Source organism: Cydia pomonella, chromosome 2, assembly GCF_033807575.1.
Source record: "Cydia pomonella isolate Wapato2018A chromosome 2, ilCydPomo1, whole genome shotgun sequence".
Classification (NCBI taxonomy): domain Eukaryota; kingdom Metazoa; phylum Arthropoda; class Insecta; order Lepidoptera; family Tortricidae; genus Cydia; species Cydia pomonella.
This window is the reverse complement of record NC_084704.1, coordinates 14,538,127-14,562,047: the sequence shown is the minus strand read 5'-3', so window position 1 is coordinate 14,562,047 and position 23,921 is coordinate 14,538,127. Positions and strand designations below refer to the sequence as shown.

Below are 23,921 nucleotides of genomic sequence, written 5' to 3'. Positions count from 1 at the left end.
CTCGACATGCTCGTGGTTTAATTATCGATTCTTTTGCTTACTCCGTTAGCAGGAATATTTAATCAGTAACTGAACCTCCTTGTAAAACAAATAACTATTATAATATGATTATAAAAATGGCAGATTAATTTTACATGAAAATGTCGTAGATCATGCTAGTCGTAAATCAAACTGAATCACGCTGTATTCAGCTTTACGCGCTAATAAAATATAACAAGTTGACTCGCCGTTAATCCATTGTGTCGGTAGAAACAGCCATTGTTTTATCTGGAAAGTTATATTTTAGACGGTTAGATTCCCTCAAACCTCCCTTTCCCTCGAAAACATTAATCCCAAAAACCATATCCCAGTCCTTTACTGCTCTTAGTAGAACACTGAAATATTAATATTTCGATATAGTTATCTAAATACCGACATTGGTATGGTGAGTTTACAAGCTAGCAAATGCTTAAATTGATTAAATACAAGTAGCTAAGACCCGCCAAAAGAGTGTAAAAACCTAACCTAGGTTTTAAAAAAATAACTGCTCTTTTCTATAAATATAATATCTACCATGTTTTGTTGAACATAGATTTAATATGGAGGTAATAAAACGCGAAATATTTTCATTACTCTCCGCCATGACAGCTACTGTTTAAATAAGCAATTTCGCGTCTCTGTAAAACTTTTTAATACTTATTGGACTGAGTGACGGCAACATTGTATGTTTCGCCGGAAATTTAGGAGGGATTTTCATATTTACATATAGTATTTACGTAGTATGTTGGCTAAACGCACTTGTGGATGTAATCATTTACATTTGATAAAATGCATGATAAGTATGCTTATAAGTAACTGAATCGTATAAGTAATTATAGACATTCAGGCGTATAACGGTCATGCTGATTATTTAATACTCCGCCGTGGCCGACGAGGTGGTGGAGTACATCCGCCGGAAGACTGTAGATTGTTTTTGTTACCTTGTATTCTCTTCTATTTTGTAGTTTCAAAGTCAAAAAGTCTGGTAAAAGAGGTTATTATTTAAATCTTTTAAGATTATTCATCTCCTTATCGTATTTTTTATCATTTAGATATATGCGAATGTAAATTATATTAAGAAATACAATTCAATGGTACCTACATATGTTTTTTATGTAGATTTAGTTATTTTACATCAGGGTGGTCCGAAAATACATTGAGCAACATTTTTACGCATATAGCATTTTTGCGTATATTTTAAAGCATATAGTATAATTTTAACACACGTTTATGGTTGTCAAAGCTAAAGGAGAATATTTTGAAGAAAATACATTTTGTTTTAGTTAAATTAGTGCAGAATGAATTTTTAATGACATTTTGTAACAGAGATGTAATTAAGAAAAATATTATTTGTCAATATATTTTGGGCCATTGCCATTATTACCATTAGTTATCTATTTTCCTGAAAATGTGTTCAAGCTTTAATCAATCCATAATGTTAATACGAGAATAGCGTGGTAGATTTTATTGTCTATCATTTCTGCCACGCCCATAGCTTCACCGGCTAAAAGGTTCATCAGTTCATGCCAACGTTTGATACAAATATTGGTAGTGTTAAATTATCATGTCCTTGTGCAAGTACGGCACATTTGACCAAATGTTTCTTGTTGGTTGGAGCCGAGGCAAATATTGGCAGGCGCATTAAGCTAAGTGGCGTGCATATTGGTGCAATAAGCAATTTGATCGCGTTTTGATAGATTATTACTAGAATAACGTATTTGAATCAAACTTATAACAAATATCGTGAAGAACTAGGGTTACTTTCAGGAATATAATCTAGGCAAATATTACTGTTACGTATTTATAACTTTAGTAATATTTATTATTATTTTTCTGTTTATAGATCGTGCCATTCACGACGACGCGTGTCCTGACTCGTAATGTCATGTTGTTAGGTATATAAATAAAGGTTATATTTGACAAATCTGTGCGTCATCGCGGATGACACGAATGGGTGGGTACTAAGATTACATTACTTAGTTTTTTTATACCACGTTGGTGGCAAACAAGCATACGGCCCGCCTGATGGTAAGCAGTCACCGCAGCCTATGGGCGCCTGTAACGTACGATCGTTTTACTATAGAGAAATTTGTGGTCTATTGAAATAGGTAGCAGTAGTTTGCAGAAAGTATATATCCATTGCAACTACTGCAGTCAGTACAAAACCTATGTAAGTGTATTACAAAGCATTAAGCTAGGGATTCATTGGGGGGACAAATTTGTGATGTGGTGTGATCAAGTTCTAACTGAATATGTCTCTAAAAACATCGAATGACGTCTGCTGCTAGCGGTGATCAACGAGTCTGGCGGAAAGTGACGCCAATCTGCGAACGAACTACGCTCATGATACCTGGGTATGAAAGAAACGTCATCAAACGGGAGGTTATCGGGAACATTAAAATTAGAATATCGTCTACCTTTGCTACCTCTTGCCTTATTGGTGTGGCAAAGATGCGATAGGCCCCTAGAGCGTCAGGAAACGTTTCGGAAAGTCGCCTGACTTCGCTGCTGCCAACTACTTGACCTTTCGACATTGACCTCGTAAGTCGCTCGATATCGCCAGCATTATTCATTCTTTTAATAATTTATTTCTATAACAATAATTATGTTATTGTGTTAGAAAAATCTTATAAACGAATACATGCAAATAATTACAAAATAACGACGGGATATGTCAATAAATAAAATTCAAAAAATTTAATCAAACCATCAAAAAAAGTACAGATAAAGTAATAAAAACATCATAATGAATAGTGTAAAGTTACATGCATCAAAATAATTGTGTAAAAATCAGTTTAATTTGCAACGATCTCGTAAACACTGTGAATGCACCTCCTGAATAAAAAATATCTTCAAGTGCTTGCTAAACATTTTATAATCGGTAATGACTTTTAGATTTGTATGTAGTTGGTTATAAATTCAGACAGCTTGATGCCTTGTTACTTGTTGCTTAGGCCAGAAGGAGTGCTTTATGCTCAAGCATTCGAGCAATTTCGCTGGAGGCGCCGCCTGTCGCGAAACATTTCTTTCATAATTGATACCTGGCTTTAAATATATCTTAGGAGTTAGGTATCTATATAATTAATTACTTGCACATCAAATTTAAAATTGTCATAAATGAGTCCAGGACTGCAACAAAGGGCTATAAAGTAATGTTTGCGTACAGAACACCACTTAAATGTTGCTCTTTTTAAACTCTTCATCCTTTGTTATAAAGACCCTTATGCCACGAACCAAGGCTTTACTGCCTTTGTTTTTCTATAGGTATGTTATTAAATGTTTAATTTCTTGCAGTGGACGTGCTTTGACCTATTTTATTTACATCACGAACTGCAACTTTTAACGGCCCGCGTACCTTTTTTGCCTAAGAGAGGTGTAGAGCAAGTAAATAAGTATGTAAAACTGTATTTAAAGCTATTACATCTTACAAGTTTATTGTACGCAGACTCTGTATGCAGAGGGCAGTAATAACTAATATAATAGATTTTTAAATCATTATATCAAGTAATGCATATCATTTAAATTTGTTTCATTAAAATCCAGCATTTATGATTTCAGATTTCTTTTGTCGCTTTAGTGGCAAACAAGCACACCTTCTACGCACCACATGTACTCGTATATCCTAGTCTATAAACGCCTACTTTTTTAGAGGTGTCCAACTTTTTACCGGGTGTGGCCTGTAACACGAGCAAAAAATGAAACTGTAAACTGTACTTCTCAAACTGACCAACATTTTTTATTTTAAAAACTATGAAGATTTTAGACTTCCTATTTTTCATACAAATTAAATATTATCTTTAATGTACGCTGTAATCTGTGTAATTGACGTTGCATATCACGCTTTAAACTTCATAAAATTCGTAATACATTGCGTCTTAGAATAAACTTTAAAGAATGCTAAAAATCAAAATACAAGTTACCTTTAAAACTCGCTGAATACTTAAATGTTGGTCAGTTTGAGGAGTACACCCTACGGTTTAATTTTTTGTTCATGTTACAGACCACACCCAGTATACAGAAACCTGAGCATTCGTTTAAGAACTTTTTCACGGGCTAATAGGTCAATTCGAACGTACATAGAGATCAGAAAGGATATTTGAATCATAACTATTTAGTTATGTAGTACGAGTGAAATACACGATAACTAAATAATATGATTTAAATATAATTCTGATGCCAGTGTACGTGTACATTCAAAATGTCGTTAGTCGTGAGTTGAGGCTAGTTTAAAATAAACAGCAAACGGCGACTCCAGCCCACCTGTAGGCCAGTGACTCATTACAGTGACTCACCGGCTCACCATAGTGTTAGCTGCTGCGGAACCTGATGAAATCGCCGCGGACGATGACCCGTGTCATCATGGGGTGTTAAACCTACAGTAAATATGAAACTGTGTAATGTTATATTATTTGATTACTCACCTGCTGCGACACTGGTTCTGTACCGAGTACTTGCACGTATTCTATTGAACTGAAGATCCTCTAAAAAAGACTAAAATTCTTATTACCTACTCACAATGAATGGTCCCGTGTTGTCTGTTGTTATGAAATAAGACTATTGAACACAGGAATCTGACCTAACCTTTTCTTACATACCCACGTTAACATTTTTAGCTACTAATCTTAAAGGTCAAACACGAGTTTAAATTAAATCAGACATTTAAAATAAAGTTATATGTTAAATTGGTGTATTTTTTCTAACACTACAGTATACCGAAGAGTCAAAGTCGACAAGTATAACAACCGTATAATTAATACATAATTGGGTAAGTAGGTATATTTTTTAGTAGATCCCATGTTATATGTGTGTAATGCAACTAGTGCATTCCATACAAGAAACTAAAAGTTAAAATCGACGTGAGACTTATGGTTCAATACGTATTTAAAAACAACTATTAAAGTTGTTTGAAAAAGTTTCTTGAATATGCAAAAAAGCCTGAACCGGATTTAACAAATATAAAAAAAAAATAAGGAAACGTAGCTTAATATATATTTACCCCGAAAATTACTTTGAACTTGTTCAGTTGAACAATTATACGTTTTTTCAACAAAAAAAAAATGTCCTGACACGTGCGTCAAGAGCTTAATTTATCTTTTTTTACCTATAAGTAAGCGTGAAGCTTATCCAAATCAGAAAATTGATTTAAAGGAAAAACTGTCATTTTAAGTAAACTAATTTAATTTAGAGTTCGATATCGAGAGGTAAATAAAAACTTAAGTGAAAAAAAACTTTATTCACTTAAAAAAATAATATTAGAACTACATACATTGCATCGTAGTAGGAGGTAATTGTGGCCCGAATCACGCCTGCTTTCTGAAATCAAAATAAACAGTAACAAATTAAGAGTCGAATATAGTAATTGTAAAGTCATATTCAAAGCCCGTTGCATTTGCTGCCAAAGTAATTTCGTGATTGGTTTATTTTAAAAAGCTTGTCCTATGGTCCGGCTAATTTCCCTAACAAATTTCAAAATTATCGTCCCATTCGGAAGAAAGCATGAAACTTGGCATGCATGTAGTTTATGTATTATTAAAAATAAAAATAGAAGAGGAAGCAACTATTCAAGTGGATCCTTCTCCACTTTCTCCCACTTTTATGGCCGATTTTCCAGGTTTTCGTTATTATTAATAAAACTACATATGAACAACGGAAAGAACGTGCTGCATTGAGACCCGAGTGGCGTAGAGACCTATGCGTGGGAGTGAAGAAGCACGACGACGTGTGGCTGGAAAACTTGAGTCATAAAAGGAACAGGCGTCGCGCTGGTGGAGTGGTCTCATATCCAGAGGCACAACATACACATACATGCGACTTATGCGGCAAGAAGTGCCGTGCAGCGATAGGCTTGTTTAGTCATAAGCGGAAATGCATTGGCCGTCTCAACCGCTGACACAGCGTTACGACAATCATCCGTCAGGGATGCAGTGGCCATTGATTATGATGACATATGAACAAAAGGTATTTTTTTAACATTTCGCACCCTCGTTGAGCTCTGGCAAGCTTACCCACACTCCTCCTCCACCCACACTCCACTCCACTTCAATCTTTAGGTATATTATTCTTAATTAAATTTCCTCACATTTTACGTGACTTTGAGATATGTTGTTAGGAATAGTAGTGTAACAGATTTCAGGTTGGGACTATACTTTGTACTTACAAGTCGGACTAATTAGTTTGGCCTCTTTTTGGCTATCTTGGGATATTGGCGTGTAACGTACCAAAACAAGTACACTATACGCGGTACAGTCAAGTGTAAAAATAGGGGTGCACACAAGTTGCTCAAAAATATGTCCCATAGCTCCTATGTCGGCAAATTAAGAGCTATGGGACGTATTTTTGAGTAAATTACTTGGACCCATATTTTTATAATTGACTGTACGATAAATGCCTATGGGTGGATATATGAATTCAAAATTGCCAATACAGCGACTTATTGTAATAAAACTAAAAACCAATTTAAATTTAGTTTATCTGAATCCAAAACAGTATTTTTCTAACCTGTAAACAAACAAATTCAATCATTCGCGAGGAAACCTTTGAAAAACACATACAAATCCAATAACAAATAGCAGCCCTGGAGCTATTGTCCGCTTGTCCATCCAAAACATACGTTTCGAAAGCCAAAGAACAAAAGGGCCGACCAACGACAAAACAGAAAATGTAATTGACACACACTTTTTTATTTCTAAAAAGCCATACAACTGCAAAGGCGGCTTCAAAGTCGGACATGACTCACAAACGATTGAAACGTTGGTCCGAATGAAAATATTGTAAATGCAAAAAAACAAGTGACGATTTACCGACAAACGCAACCATATCCTCCAACAAGCCAATTTAGATTTTAAACCAATGGAAATCTATTGAAAAAGAAACATTAAAGAGATAAAATAAAAACTGTACGAAAGCACGGTGGGTGGCAAAGACTACAGAGGCGGTACGTTTGCAAAATAAGTGATTCGGGATCGTAAAGAACAGGGCGGTGCCCATACAAATGTGACGGCAAAAACTTCAGATTTAACAGCAATAGTAAGTATAGTGAGTGACCTTTTCAGGGACAAAGAACTAAATGGCAGGGGAAGTCTCCTGTGGCGAGGGTATAGCAAGCATAACGTCTTCACCGTTTGACCGTATCGAAAGTTTTGGACTAGCTAGGGTTGATCCTCTATCTACAATATAAATAGCGTCTAAAAGAGTACTTATTTTGATAAATATGTAACTTAGTTTCATAACTATGTAACTTATGTTGATAACTTAGGTTACATAGGGTTTGTTATTTTGTATTGATAAAATGCAATTACAGCCGACGATGGCACTAATAAAAAATCGTCAAAGAACATATAAAATTCTTTTTTTCTGGTCAAATAAATTTACTGTACAGTCAGCGTCAAATACTTTGTAGCAACCAAAGCAGCCAAATAGTTCGGTACACCATATAGTTAGTATGGCCACTTTGACTGCTACAAAGTATTCGACGCTGACTGTACTTAGATGTTACAAGTAGGTAAGTAAATATACTATATCTAATAAGAAATAAGCAATGTATGTATATACGTCCGCTAATAATCAAATTTTCATTTTGACAACCCTATAATGTTAACACAATTGACCGACATTATAACTTCTCGTGTGAACCCGACAACGTCTCATCAATATCCAAATTATTTACAACCCCTACAATGTGGCTACTATATTTTTACCAACCGAAACCGTTTTTAGTATCCTTTAGCGTTTTATGATGGTAATTAGTCCGCGTCGCCTTTGTCTGGATAGAAAGGATCGATTGTCGCCAGACTGTCGGTAATTCCTTTCAATGCGATTGCATTGAGACCGTAAATACGTAATAAGGCTATGAAAGGCAATGTCAGGGTTTTTGAAGATTGTAAGACAAGTGCACCAGGGTTGCTAATTAGTTTCGCTGTTTTTGTTCAAATGTGTAGCGATTATTATTGTTATTAGTAACTTTGCCATGACCAGATTCTTGTTTTAAAATATGTATAAATGTGTTTTTATGGCTTCTTAACGCCGTTACCGTAAACTTCCCCAGTACGATAAGCTAAGCGATTACATGTAATTAATTAATTAAAATTTAATCGTATTTGCTATCAGAAGTTTTTTTATACAAGTGAATAAATTGGAAATTATTAACTAAACAAGTTTTTCCTTGGTCAATTTTGAATAACTATAAAGTGTTGGTTAGCATACAGTGGATATTTATCCACATATGATTACTTAATCAAAATTAACTACCTCTATTAGGAGGAATAGCTATCTGAATTTACTGATAGTAATATACTTAAGCTTAAAGTTAGGGCTATAGGCTGCAACATGAAATAACTTCATAGGTATATGCAAAAACTAGAAAAATCTGACTTAAAAAAGTAGTAGGTAACTTACTTGATCAAGCACGCTTCCGGCTCCAACGAGAGGAGGTACTCGTTGAGGCTCTTCTCGCAGTTGGCGTAGGCCATGCCGACGCCGGTGCCGCCGCCGATGAACAGCGGCCACTTGCGAGCGCTGCGCAGGAAGAAGCTGCCCAGCATCCCGCCGATTATAAGTCCGGCGACTGAAAGGTAGTATCATATTAAATATGTACATGTTGGTACAGATGTGTAAGTTGTGGAGAAAATCCTAAAAGTTGTAAATTTTTCTTAGGAATTCCTAAAAATTCATTGAAATTTATATTTAGGAAATGGAAAATTTCAATCTACATACAAAATTATATGAAGTTTTGCCTTGTAGAAAGATCGCAATTTCGGAAAGTATCTACGTCGTGTTTTCAGTCTTTAGTCATATTATGATATTACCAACACCAGTAGAGCTAAGATGGTCGGTTCTTTATCATTTGTCACCATGCCTGTCACGTTCTAACAAGTATGTGAGCGCTAAAGTGACAGACATAGTTACAAGTGATAAAAATGGAACAGGTTTGAGGCGATTTCGGGGTTACTAATAAAAAAAACCTTCAGTTTGTGTAATATGACCAAACCCTGAAATGACCACCCGTTATAGATATAACGTTATTAAGTCTAAAGACTTGCAACCTAAAAATGTTAATACTAAGCTACACCTATTAAAAGTACCCGTACCGCTGTATTCGCGTAGTAAAGTCGGCAGAAGAATACATTTAATTAGGAATACAATAAACTTAAAAATTAAGATTGCATACGGATTTATAAATTAGAAAATGGATTAATGCTGAAAATTATAATTTTTATAAAATCCAAAAAACCTTAGTTTGGCTATGCATTGGTTACTTTCATATTTAGTATAAACTTTTCAAATGCCGAATTTATTCTCATGTTTTTCACGCTTTATTCTCATGATTGAATGAATATTTACTAAAAGATATGAATGCACTTACTAGTTTTTACTCCTAGGTCGACGAAACACGAATTGTATCTTTCTTCAAAAGTTCTTGTGTCGGGTGTAAGCATATCTTTCTTACTGAATACCGTACAATATGCTCATCACAATACACATTATTTTATAATAACATACATTTACGAAAATTCTAAAAGTAAAATATTATAAGCGCTACAATTTTCCATAACAAAACAATTTTTGATTTTTTTACACTTAAGACACTTACAACTGTCTTTTTTGTTTTTAATGATGACAGTTGTGTTAAAAAGTTGGCATGACCTTTTTTATTGCTGTCAGCTCTATAATGAGTTCGTATTCTTTTATAATACCTAGTCTTCAAGTTGAAATAGTACATTGTGCAACGAGGGGGGGGGGGGGGGGGAAGTGAAATTTCGCAAACGAGGTCTTTAAATACATTCATCATCATTACAACAAATCATTCGTACGCCATATTGTCATTGTTGGACAGGTTAGGCATAGAAGGCACATCCCTATGGCATTCAGCCAAGATTGAAAATTCTGTAAAAATATTTTAAACGGCTATAAAGTTAATGAAATATTTTTAAACATAAATAATAAAAATAAATAATAAAAGTCAGTATTTCAAAAGTAAAACTCATTTTTACCCTATTTGGTTCGTATGAATTAGTGACACAATAAAATAAAATAAAAACATCACAATCTATAACTCCCACGGGAACAATACATGCCTTTGTCCTTCAGTAGAAATAAGATCTTTTTCGAGCAAGTGTGATGAAAATATTCGTACTTCTTCAAGACTATTATAACTGGTTTCAGACCCATTAAAGGTTTGATTGTGAGGAACTGGTTGTTCATTTAGGTATATGACCATGTATAGGTAAATGCAGTTTACCTATACATGGTTTACATGAAGCCAATTAGAATAACAAAAATTGTAGTAGTAGTTTCGAACCTTTAGGTTTAATTTTTAAAACAAGTCGCCGTGTTTTGCAATCATATTTCCACGTTACATATTTTGTTATTTTGCCGACAAATATTCATAAACTTGTCAATAACGACTAAAATGTGCACAATAATAAGCTTCTAAATGCACGCAACTGGAAACTAATCCCTAGATACACATAATATACCCAATTATAATATCAATTAGAGTAACTAAGGAAACCTACACACTTACTAGAGCTGCTGGTTAAATATTTAATATCCGTTACTGCAGTTGTTTTCCGAATTTGTCGTTTGTAAAAAAGACCCACAAACGCAACTTGCGTTTGCAGAGTATCATACAAACATAATATTTAATAAAAAAATTATTTAACCTACTTTTCTCTACCTCCACTGATTACATACCCCTGACTATTTGACTACTTTCTTTAAATTCCCTAATCCTGATACTATTTTTACTAAAATAAGGAACAGTAAAATTTCCGCGAAGCAAATAGTCCCCAAATCTGAATGCAGTTTTTGAAAGAAATCTATGACAGGTTAGGGTCGGCAACGCGCATGTAACACCCCTGTAGTTGCCGGCGTCCATAGGCTGCGGTGACTGCTTACCATCAGGCGGGCCGTATGTTCGTTTGCCACCGACGTGGTATTAAAAAAATCTAAATTATTACTCATCCTATTAATCAAAAGAAGGACGATATTTACACAAAATTCAAAATACAAAAAAAAAAAACAATATTTATTCTCACTCGCAAGAACCCTAACGCTAATTTAATTTGATAGTTGATTCACCTAATTGTGTTGTCACGCATACATTTGGCAACAAGTCTACCTAGCGCATTTAGGGAGATTGTCATATAATACAATTACACGGCATTTGCGCTAATTCAGTCACACTTAAAACACATAATGTTACTTACGAGTATATGAGGAGTATACTTATAACAGTTATAACTTAACCCTTCTTATATATTGTGCCACTGTTAGCATATTGAGTACCTATATATTTTTAAAATAATTATTGTAACCTTTTAACATCAACGCAATCATTTTATTTATGTCACAAAAAAAAATTGATTGCATTTCTATAATATTGAAAATGCTGGTGAATATTAGCTGGTGAGCTAAACCTTCGTTTTTAATTGCGTGGGATTCTGACAGCTGTCATAATTTGACGTTTCAGGGATAGTGTTTTTTTTTTTTTTACTGTACATATTATTATAAATTATTTTTATATGAAGTTAATATTTCTTGCATGAACTCTTATTTGACTGAAAATTTTCAAAGTGAGCAGTTCCCTTAAACGTAATTTCAAACACATTTGCACGTTCAAACTGTTGAAATCCGAATGATATAAGTTATGAGGTAAACAATTATGCAATTTGTTTGAAATGGAGGGTAGATAGATGTAAGGAGAATACTTTCACGGCTCGGTCACGACTTCGTGCGGCGGCAGCGGCGAGCGGCGGCCATAGGTTGGAGTAGAACACAGCGACCCGATCTTTTGTTCCCACCTATGGATGCCGCTTGCCGCTGCCTCCGTCGCACAAACGGCGGATTACGCAAAATGCTTGATAAAACTCAATCAATTATATTGTTTGATTTTAGGAAAATATAAAGAAATAATATCACAGTGGCCAGATATGCCATAAAAAGGGTTCGCATGGAGGATAGCTGGAGCTGCCACGGTATAAACCAATTCACTTGTACATTATTTTTTGTTTAAAACTAGACGAGATAGTACAAAGTATAAAAATATAATTTTATTCCAAAGGTTTACGATATATGAAAGTCATTACAATGATACCACTAACAATTATTTTTTACTCCAGAAAAATACCTGATATTTTCTCATGTCGAAATAGTGCACTTTAAAATTTAAAATATCATTGTTTTCACGAATACTTTGATAATTGAAATTAATAATAATCATGCCCCAGTGTATTTCCAATGTTTTATTTTGGCTTGTAATTCTCACCATAAATTTAAGGAGTATTTTTTTGCCTGACATCACCAGGAGACGTCAGAATTCCACGCAATTAAAAAGTAAGGTTTATATATACTGCCAATAAACACTTCCATTAAAAAAAAAACAGGGAATAATAATAACGAATTAACATCAAACGCCTAAAGTAGCCACTGGTATAATATAAGACTTGTCAGTCGTTTGCTTTGGATTTAAGTTTAGGCGCAATATGCTTGCTACAATTATTTTTTATAAGCGTTTCATTTTCTTTTTTAAGAATAAGGTATAGGCAGAATCTTAGGAACCTTAAAAATATGAATGACTTGGGCTCTCGTTGTGGCACACACCACGTCGGGTTTCGTTAGTGGCAATTCATAGCATATGTACAGAACTACAGACATACTTTTCGTTTAATAATGGTCATGAGTAAAACACCTATCTATTTGATGTTTTTGACTTCGTATTTACTACCGAGATGCGTGTGGATCCCCACACGCTGATTATTATTGATCTTAAAAAAGTGAACCAAATCAGAAATAATTTTGACGAAAAATCGACTATAATAACAATTAATAATGTCATTGAGATAATTGACCTATTTGTATTTTATATGGCCATAATAATAATTATAATAACCCAAACACGATCGGGATACAGTGCTTCATAACGGAGTTTGGTTGATTGTATGGTCTTCATCAGCAGACACACTTCACCAAATAATACCCGAGCCCCTATAAGTCGCCTGTAATATTAAAAATGAAAGGTTTTAAAAAAGATCCCGTCGAATTGAGAATCTTAAATTTTTGAAGTCAGTCAAAAAAAGGAATAACCTTCGTTTGCTCCAGGCACGGTAAGTAGTCATAAAATCGTATAAATTAATACATTTAGAGACCTTTTGAAGGCAAATTAGCCTTAAGGCTAATCTTATAAACGAATAACTAAGTTCTAATGACATCAAGCTATTACTTACGAAATAAAATACAAATAATTTACCCTGCTTGACATTATAATACAAATTTAACATTTACTACGGTGATCATAAAGTTCTGTTTTAAAGCGAACAAGCTGTTTGTCAGTAAAATTGTTTCTTAACACAAGTTGAAGTATTGTAAATAGCTTTAGGCAAAATTAACAATTAGTAAAATTATACTTTCAAAGGGAATATTGAACATTTGCATAATGCTAAATGACAATATTTTGGGTAGGGGGAATCACACCCGTCGTTTTATTGTGAGTCAAAATAGATGTAGCGTCGTTGATCTCTGTCCGGGTGTTTATTTGAGACATTTGTCAAAGACCTTTGGTGGTAACAGGGCTTGGGGCTCAACTTCATAAAGCGTATTCAATAACAGTTTACGCAATAATTTCATGTGCAAGCAAACCATACGAGTAAGTTAGCAAAGTCACCGCCGTAATATATCGGACGTTTAGGAAAGGCGTTTATGTTTCATCTAGGTGTAAATTGTGAACTTAATTAAGTGCGCCACTTTTTCTCAACATGCATGTGTATTCTGATTTTAATAACAGGTTGTGAATTAGATCGGGATTAGATCCTTCAGTGTCAAAAGTGTCATTTATTTAGACCAGAAACGCTCACTTTTGACTAGGGAAAAGACTAGGTTTAACAAGGGAAAACGCGCGCTGATCAAAATGCGCTGAAAATCAGCGCGCGTTTTCCCTTGTTAAACCTAGTCTTTTCCCAATACATATTAATGTATTTAATATAGTAAGTATAACACCGTTTAACACTGTTCCATTTAGTTAAATTATCTTCTAAAATTAAATTGTTTAGGATTTTCTGTCAATGGCATTATGTGGTAATAAAGTGACTACCTATATATCTCCTTATGTGCCTAAATGCGTTGCGTACGTGCAAAAATTTATAAGCAATATTAATTTCATTGCAAATGAAAAATTCCACACTTCGGCTAAAAGGGTCACATATCGTGGCTTGCATTTTAATTTTCGCGGACATAATAAAAATGACGGTCATTTAATGAGGATAAATAAATATTCATAACTATAGGTAACTTATTTACATAAATATGATATTGCTTTGATGAATGTTTGACTATTTCATGTGAACTTTTAATCATAGGTATTACGTACTCGTATCACGTAAATATTTATCTCACAGTCAGTGTAATCAACAGCATTTTTTCTGGTGAATAACTTTACCGACCGGAAAACAGACAGCTATCTTTGTCTTACAGATACATTTATTCCAGAATTTATAGATCTAAAAAAGAGAAGGATAAGGTACCTACCAGTGGCGGATCGTTCAAAGAACTCGATTCCCATCGGCTTGTCTAATTTCAGCCCGTTGAGTACTTTCACGATCGATTCATGGAGAAAAGGAAAGCAAAATTAGCTCCGGGTTCCCTACGAATATTTGTGACGCACCGCCACTGGTACCTACCTACTTACTAAGCTGTTACATGAACTAAATGTTCTTTATAGGAATGTACATCCCTAATTAATATTATAAATACGAAAGTAATTCTGTTTGTCTTTTTGCCTGTCCGCCTGTTACCTCTTCACACTTAAACCGCTGTACCGATTTAGATGAAATGTAGTATGGTTTATTTTTACATTACATATTTTTATGTATGTGCGGATGAAATCAAACGGCGCATGGCTATTACCAGATCCGCCATGGATCTGCTCAGGAAAATATGGAGAAACAGAAACATAGCATTTACCACTAAAATACGACGTGGTAGGGTATTAGTGTTTCCCATATTTCTGGTTGTGAGATGTGGACTTTAAAGGAAAGCGAGGAAAAGAAGATCGACGCAACCGAATATTAGAGTTCCAATCATAATAATTATTAGTTAGTCACTTCACGTTTCCTCAACCTCAGCTAAGTCCATTAGACAAACCAACGCACGTCCAATTAAGACCAAATCGCACTAATCGATGCAGTCTAAGCCGGTAATAGACAAAGGGCTTACCGCCAAACAAGCTGCAAGCTAATCGCGGCAGAACAGCGTGCGTATTCGGAACTTGAGCATAATTTCGCGCGGTATGTCTAGGATGTCTTATTTTTTTATGGAGGATAGGCAGGCATTCTTATCAGATAAACCACACCGAAAGCTGCTAATAACTGAACGATACAAAAACAACAACTTGCATAGATCTCAACAAAAGTCGTTTGAAGACACGAATTCAACTAGTGGTCCAGATAATATTCTATAAACACGAATTCAACTAGTGGTCCAGATAATATTCTATATTAACTAACCGATCGATCGGTGATGTTGGTCGATGCATTGATTGATATTTTTATTAACCCTTTAGCATCGTTGAATGATTCAGAGGGAAGAATAGCTTTGCGGTCATTACGAAATAACGTTACTTTTCTATGAAATTTCTATTTCGGAAAACGGTCTCCACTAACTTTTAACAAGTCACTTTGATTTTGATGTCAATCACTTCAGCTTAATATATTCTAGGTTTATAGGTTTCGGTTTAAAAAAATGTATTGCAAATTATGGAAAAAAAAGGAAAACCTATAAACCTAGTTTTTTATTGTGTCAACAACATACAAAAAAAAATATAGAATGGAAAATATTTAGAAGTGGAAAGACATTTTCACTTTTTGTATGGACAAGTACGTGGTATACTTTCCTTTTAAGGAAGTAAGATACTCGTAATTAGTTACTGTAGCTCAAATTAAATTAAGTAAAAAAAAGAAAGTATTCAGTAACTTCATAGCTTAACAATATGCAGGTTGGTGACTCTTTTTAAGTATACAAGATAGAAGTATTTCTAATGTACGACTTTTATTTAACATTCATTACCTATAGATAATACGTTATATATAGGAATACCAAAAATACTGTTGGTCATTGATTGTCACGACATCGCTTTGTCATAGGGTTAAGAAAACTCACTTTTTTACTTTAAATAGAATCTCTCATAATATACTAATACAATCGAATGCCTTAAAGTCCTTAATAAAATAAGATAAAAACTGCGAAAGCGATATCGTTGCGTTACGACAAATAGCTTTGCGCACATTTAGTTGAGTTAGGGGTGCTACCGCAATAATCCTATCTGCATGTCTTATCAAAGCAGTTTCTCGATAACGAAGCAAAATTGACAACCCTGAGATGGATTAGTTGATGACAGGCGGACAAGTGGCTCTTGCATTATTGATTATAGTAGATGACGGTGAATAAGTAAGTGCAGGTAGACGTTACATTATTAACGTTAATAACGCTGATTGTCAATTTCAATATACCTACACAATATTGAATGAAATTTTAATTTTCAGTTAACACTGCAATTTAAAAAAATCAATCTTGGAATTAATCTGTTAATTATTCCCAGTTAAAAATCCAAGGTGAAGGGAGGGAGGAAAAAAACTTTTTTTTTCTATATCAGTTAGGGCGTTTATTTAACTTTCTTTAGATAACAGTGCGATGACGACAAGCATGTCCGTTAGATCAACTGAATTAACCTTGCTTTTTCTTTGAGACCTGTAAGATAAGGTCTTCAATCGTCTAAAATAAACTAGTACCTTAGCTCCGCCGACTTGGTGATCTACATTCCGCTCCGTCAAAACACAAAAAGAGTTAGAAACTATTATATATACCGTTTTCCACACATACAAACCGTTAAAATATTTCTAAATTTAGCCTAATTATTGGCCGTGAGCGAACTTAATACTAATTGCCTTTGTCACCACACAACTCATTGGCGTTTCACACGTGTGTTCAATCACATGGCACATTTCATGTCACGGTTCCGAATGTGGTATTTCAACATTGTTATCTTCATTACTAAATATTTGAAGACAAATAGTCTGTATTGGTTACACTATAGTCATTTGACTCCATGTCGTGACAAATCATAGATCTTAAATTTTACTGTATTTTTATTATTTTGTAATATATATTTATATTTTTGAGTAATACGAGTAATGACAAAGCCAAGTTTTAAGTGGGTATAATATAGCTAATATGATATATTTAATCGATTCTCTAACAATATAAAGTATATAAGGCCTCGAAAATGAACTAGCTAACTAATCACAACGCGTAAAATTAGTACAACTATAAAACTGGCTAAAGCCAACTCGCACGGGATCGTAAAATTGATGACGACATTCGTAAGCCTATTGCCGCTATATGAGAGATTTGGAAAATTTAGCAAATTTGCATGCAGTTTTCAAGCCATAAATGTGAAGAAAACTGCTGGTTTACATAAACAATATATGTAACTACGTTAGCTAAGTAAGGTTTTTTAAAACCTACATATAAAAAAAACTTTTTGATTTTGTAGTATGTATCATTTTTTGCTAACTACGATATAAATAGTATACAGATACTCTACTATTTAGTATTTACATTGCATTCTAGAAAATTTACTACCGCTTATTTGCATGAATTTAATTCGGGGGCGTTTTACGAGAGTCATTTGACATTTGACTTTATAGTGTTGTTTGCGCATCTTCAGAGTAGGATTAAGGATTATAAGAGTTACGAGCAAAGACAAGATGTTTGTACGAGCATGTTACTGAACAATTTCGGAAGCGTGTTTGTTCCATGATAAAAGGCATATACAGAAATGTGTCCATGACATTACGTTTTACAGTTACACAGAACTTCATGCATATTAAAATTCCCATACTAAAGATTTGAAAAAATACCAAAAAAAAAAATGGTTTTAAAAACTATGGCTAACATGATGATAATTTTTGTGAAAATAATGTGGAAAGAGAAATGCGGATTTCGAAAATGGTGGAAATGCAGGTATTTTTTCGTAAAGGTCGTCATGAGTATCGTGTTTCAGGTTGAAGAGGGATGTCCACAATTGTGTCATTCATACGACGAAGGTACGAAGTTCGCCGGAACCGCTAGTTAAGAAAATGTTTCACTTATTAAAGGTTACAAAGAAAGTTAACACCCAAGCTTGTACAAATCTGAGGTAAACAACACATAAAACCTTTATCTCTTGAACTACAAGATCTCCAACAAATTGCCAATTTTCCACCAAAACCATTTGAGTCACGACTCCTAAAAAAGTTATTTTATTTAAATATCGCCCTTACAGTATTCGTCATAGAGACACAATTTTTTTTTGGGGCGGCACAACTATTATGGTGAAAGTATACGACGTCATCCGTCCAACGCACAGTGGGCCCAATGCTCGGATTAGTGGGTAAAATGCATCGGTAGTAAATTTTACGAGTATGCAAATGAAACGGTAGATTGGACAGTAAAAACTAAGCCGTGATATGTAGGCTGAGCAAATTGATGTATGTACGCTGAACAGATTGTTGAACATTACGTAAAGGGAATAGTCGTAAAATATCGACTTTCATTTTCATGTTTAAAAATATAATTTTTCCTAGTCAAAGTATATTTTGTCCACAACTGGAAAAACGTTAGTTAGCTATATTAAATTCAAAAAGTGTGAATAAATATTTAAACTTACAATCAGCCATTAGGAACGTAAAATAAGTATAGGTAGGTACATAATGGCATAAATTTATGTTTTTATATTTTGATTGGTTGAATTTTAGTAACATCTTATATAGTTATATAGCTTACCATGTAAAATATGTACAAACTTAAAAATAAAACACAAAATGTCACTTTCGTTCAGTTACAAACATACCGTTACCCAATTATCTCCTATATTATACATACGTCATAATTATGCCTCTTTAAATTTACACAATTATTTCAAAATCAAAACCGCTGTTTACATTATTGGATTAAACGTATAATTATGCATTCCACAAACAAACTCACTGATTGTACTGTCAACATTTAATTAAAATGAATTAAAAAGACACGGAGTCCACCATTAGTCCGTCAGGAAATCATTTTAAAGTCGTTAAAACAGTCATGGTCATATATTTAACGGAATAGGGTTTAAAACTCACTAAAACTTAGTTCCACGTGAGTAAAACTGGGACACTATTTTGAATGATTTGGAGTAAATCTACAGAAAATTTAACAGCAGTCCCAGAAACCTTGTTCTGAATGGACTAAGGGCCAATATGGCTTGATTTTTAGTTACGCGTTTTAGTGTTTTAGAGGGTTGATTGATACAATACCAGAAAAGGCTCAGGTGCGTAACGAACTAATTAATTTCAATGCCCGCATTTGATTACACAAATCAAATGGTGTGAGGGTGAAATGAGAAATCGCTAAGAAATTTTGTTCGTCACGTTTTCGAGCTTGTTTCCGGTGCTTTTGTGTGTGACGGCTCATTATTGGACACAATTGTGCTAGTGAATTTATAGAATCGTCTTTTTATCCAATTTGTAAATTGAAATCCCTCGCTACTTAAATAAAATAAAAACTTTATTGCTTTGGGCAAGACACCTCAAACGACTTATACGATTTTAGATTTAAGAAAGAGCAGTTTCAGTATTCGGATGTAAACTTATGTACATATATGAGTTACCTATTCAGAATATAGCTTAGTTAAAGTCCACAAAAATGCACCATTACAGCTTACAGTTCCTCATTTCAGCTCTCAGTTCCATTAATTGCTAAAAGCTGTACTATAGAACTATTTTCCTATATTAACGCTTGCAGTATTACAGTGCTGTCGTGGTGATGTATAATAACGTTATTATACAGACGACAGTTTAACTTTCAGCTATTGCAGTTGGGATGTATATAAATGCTAAAGTTACCGACGTGAACATTTTGTGACACCTTATAATGCAGTTTTCTGCTACTTGGGTGGTTTCTAATAATAAAAGTGAAAATAATGTAAGTTTAGAAAAATAGTTGTCTGTTGTTGAAATAATTGTCATCTTTTGGAGTTGCAATCCATAGACATGCGGCCCGATTCGAAGAATGAGATACGAAAACGATAAGTTCTGGTTTGTTGGTGTTTGGTGTTCTGATTATGATATCGTTTATATGTTGTATAATTGACAGAAGCAGCTCGATTCGGGCAACCAATGTCACTTTGACGATAGAAATATCGTAGATCTTATTGGGATCACAGCAGAATCGAAATAAACGTCAATTTTGACATGTCGTTTAGTTATCGATATTTTAAAGATCTTTCAAAGATCTTAACCGTGTCTTAACATTCTTCAAATCGGGTCGATGATCATTGTTTAAAAACACATATATATATATATATATATATATATATATATTGGTCAGCTGCTGAGAGAGGTGACCATCACTGCGAACAAATTTCTATGCAGGGAGGACCACTTCTCCCTGCAGCTGACTGTACATTTTAAAGTAGAACCTCGTCACGTCACTATTCTATAATAAATTAAAGGACCAGTAGATCTATACTTCCCTAGGTCTACTATCGGAACGGTCACCATGCCCTCGGCACAGGTGTCGTCGCTTCACACGGACAAAACGCAAGCTTTACGACGCTCCATTATTTCACTCCGTAATAGCTGGCCTGGGTGGGATCGCGTTTTATTTCCGTAATAAGTATTTTTTGTGCGCGTCACCGCAGCGGGCGCCATGTTTGTTTTTAATTTCGGCTCTTTGTACTTCCGAGGTTTGCTGTCTCTGGTAAGATAACAACGTTAAGTGTACCTGAGAGATGTGACCGCAGCAACTAATTTGTACCAATGTGACTATGTTATTCTAAAACGTTACTGAATCATGCCAGCATTTAAAGAGTAGAGGAGCAATACAATAGAAACCGGGATAACACAAGCGGGGTATCTGCACCTAGAATAAAGTCATCTGCATGAAAGACTATTCTGCATTTAAAATTAACGTAATTAGGTAATAGGTGCATTCGTCACTATACCCTTCATATTAATGAATAATCAATTTTTATGCTTTATTTTAGTCGTATATTCCGTGCTGGGAAAACACGCAATCAAAGGCCGCAAAACGTTTTGCGGTTAATTTATAAAAACCAATTTAAAAATTGCGGTGAAATAGTTTTATACCTGGTACAATTCACATAAGTATTGTACATTTAGAGAATGAATTAGGGTGCATCATCAATTATCAATATTATCGTATTCATTTTAATTATACATAAGGCTCAAAGGTTACATACATAGTTTATAATGTCTTAATCATACAATAATTGGTTTGTATAGAAACGATTTTATTGTGTTTGTCAATGATCTACTGGCCTATTGACCTTATTTCAGAGCCCCTAGTGTAAATTTATTCGATAGCGAAACGTGACGTACGCGTTTGCGTTAAGTGTCATTTTGTATGGGATTTATAAAACAGCGGGCCAAGCGGGACGTTTTGAAAAGCAAAATCCCATACTAAATTAGACTTAACGCAAACGCGTACGTCACGTTTCGAAATCGAATAAATGTACACTAGGGGCTCAGATAACGTACCTTTATTATGTTATCTAGATTATTCACATGCAAAGAAGTAAAATGGGCCTCATTGCACTACAAATATCATTGAAATTAATATACTTACGTATTAAATAAATGTATTGGACAGTATTTAGTTACAAATTTACTCGTTAAAATATTTTGTTATGTAGACAGTGTGGTAAACTTTATTTGCTGCATGATCAAGTAACATAAAAAACGTTTTATTTCACACTATCAAAAACAAAAAACCTGATCGTGCATTTTTTTTTTTAAAGAGTCCCCTCATTTCGTCGCATTAAACAAGGCGCAAAGTGGACCTGCTAATAAATGATTGCATCAAAACATAAATGATTACATCAAAACAGCGAACGTAACGATACAACTTTAATTAAATTAATTGTTAGCCGTTGCGATATAAACGACGAGAAATAGAATGGACGAAAAAAAACGAGATTCCCAAAGATAAAAGCAATAATAAAACACTTCCCCCGTAACGTGCGGGCTAGCAGTGACGATTTTCCTTTCTACGTTATTCTAGGTAGGTAAAAATATGGCTATAATATGTAATAATTAATATGGCTATAATATATAAAACAATTACGTTATAATGAATAAGAAGATCAGGTATCGAATTATGTGCTTTTTTACCAACGTAAATAATTAGAAAAAGTACCGAAGTATAAAATAGTTTTGTATCGCAATTCAATTTTTTAAATAATGTTAAACAAACAGGAACTATTCCTATATAGATAGTATACTTCATATAAAATAACTTGGTAAGGTCGGTACTCTCACTTATACCGAACCATTGCTTCTATCTTTATTTTCTATATAGGTATGTAGTTTTAATTCGACGCGATACAGCCGCACGCGACCCGCATGGCGCGATGATTCAGATATTACTATTTACCTCTAATATATCCACATAGGATGCGATATTAATCACAGTTGTTAAACAGCACCGGTCGAGGGGGACTAGAATTCATTATATGCCGCTATTTTTTTTAAATCAATGCATCATATTATTATCTAAGGTAGGCAAACTATTAAAGATATTTTTGCTATATATTTTCCCGGATATTACGTTTATATTTTAATTAACTGTCAATTCACCAAAGGCCTGTTTTATAATTATTAACATTGCAATAAAAGTGAAAATCTGTTTAAATTTAAAAAAGGTAAAATAGTATCAGATAGGACTACGTGCTAAAATATCCACTGCACACTAATATTTTTCCAAATACATTTGCTACAGATTCTCGAAGAATTATACTACTTACGCTGCAGCTGTATTGCAGTTTGCAGGTTTCTGTACAGTTCCTGTTTTACACTCTCGAAGAATATATGGACGACGGATTGGAAAATATGTAATAGTTTTAAGTGTAAATTGTATTATATTCTTCTCTACGTTAAGAGGTAAGTATACCGCGTACCGTACAAAAAGAGATAATATTTTCCCAATTCTAAATATTTTCAATTTTCCATGGTTCTTCTAGTATGTTATAGACACAATAAAAAACTAGGTTACAAATACAAAAAAAAAAACCTGTAAACCTAGAATAGGTTATGTTGAAGCAATCGACATAAAAATCAAAGTGATTTGTTAAGATTTAGTTAGTGGAAACCATTTTCTCCCGAAATGGAATTTCATAGAAAAATAACCGTTATTTTGTTAGGATCGCAAAGCTATTCCTCCTTCTTAATTTATATTTTAAGATTTGTCCCGCCCTAGCGGGGTCCATGCTGTACTTTATAATGTTTATAATTAAATTATAAGTAAACACTGTAATACCATGGTTCGCATTCAAAAATTGATATGAAACGATATATGATATTACAGCTCAGCGTGTTACAAATTACGATAAAACGAGCCCCAATTTCATACTACGCACCTTGTATACCCTGGCACTCTTTCTATCAGCGAACTTAGGTAACCTAGGGCGCGGCCAACATTTGGATGGGTGTTGTTTACTTTTTGTATTTTTCTTTCTTTACACAAAACCGACAAAGCAAAACACTGTCACCGCCAGAGTAAACGATGATGCGAACAAACAGAATATTATGAACCGATTACAAATCGTCTGATACAGGTCGTTCAATATTTGAACAAGTCGAATTACGGCTAAACGCAACCGAAATTCACTTAATTGCCACCCCTGTCGAAAAAATGGGGACATGTACTTATTGCTCTTTCGTGTTATTCGTTCAAGTTTTAATGGTTTTACTCTACGACGATTTAAAAAAAATAGTTTTCTTTCTCGTATAAATATGTGGCTAGTTGCGTAACCGATATACATGACATACGCAAATACGAACCATACGCAATTTCAAAGAACGCAAATGATAAGG

At 34.1% G+C, this 23,921-nt stretch overlaps 1 protein-coding gene and 1 long non-coding RNA gene across 2 annotated transcripts in view; one reads left to right on the top strand and one right to left on the bottom strand.

Annotated features, from left to right (window-relative positions):
* Window positions 1–23,921, top strand: part of LOC133534504 (uncharacterized) — a 329,551-nt gene that overhangs the window by 44,915 nt on the left and 260,715 nt on the right. The window lies entirely within an intron of this gene.
* LOC133534502 (MICOS complex subunit Mic10-like) lies at window positions 5,232–9,607 on the bottom strand. Its single transcript, XM_061873661.1, has 3 exons — window positions 9,380–9,607; window positions 8,413–8,581; window positions 5,232–5,331 (listed from the first exon to the last, which is right to left on the bottom strand). The coding sequence occupies exons 1-3, from the start codon at window positions 9,450–9,452 to the stop codon at window positions 5,319–5,321; spliced, it is 255 nt and encodes an 84-aa protein (XP_061729645.1). The 5' UTR covers window positions 9,453–9,607; the 3' UTR covers window positions 5,232–5,318.

Bases quoted from the DNA above. Each gene is read 5' to 3' on its own strand.
- LOC133534502 (XM_061873661.1), bottom strand. From the start codon at position 9,452: ATGCTTACACCCGACACAAGAACTTTTGAAGAAAGATACAATTCGTGT. The intron at 8,582-9,379 runs GTAAGTGCATTC...ACTACCTTTCAG, and splicing joins CGACCTAGGAGTAAAAACTA to TCGCCGGACTTATAATCGGC.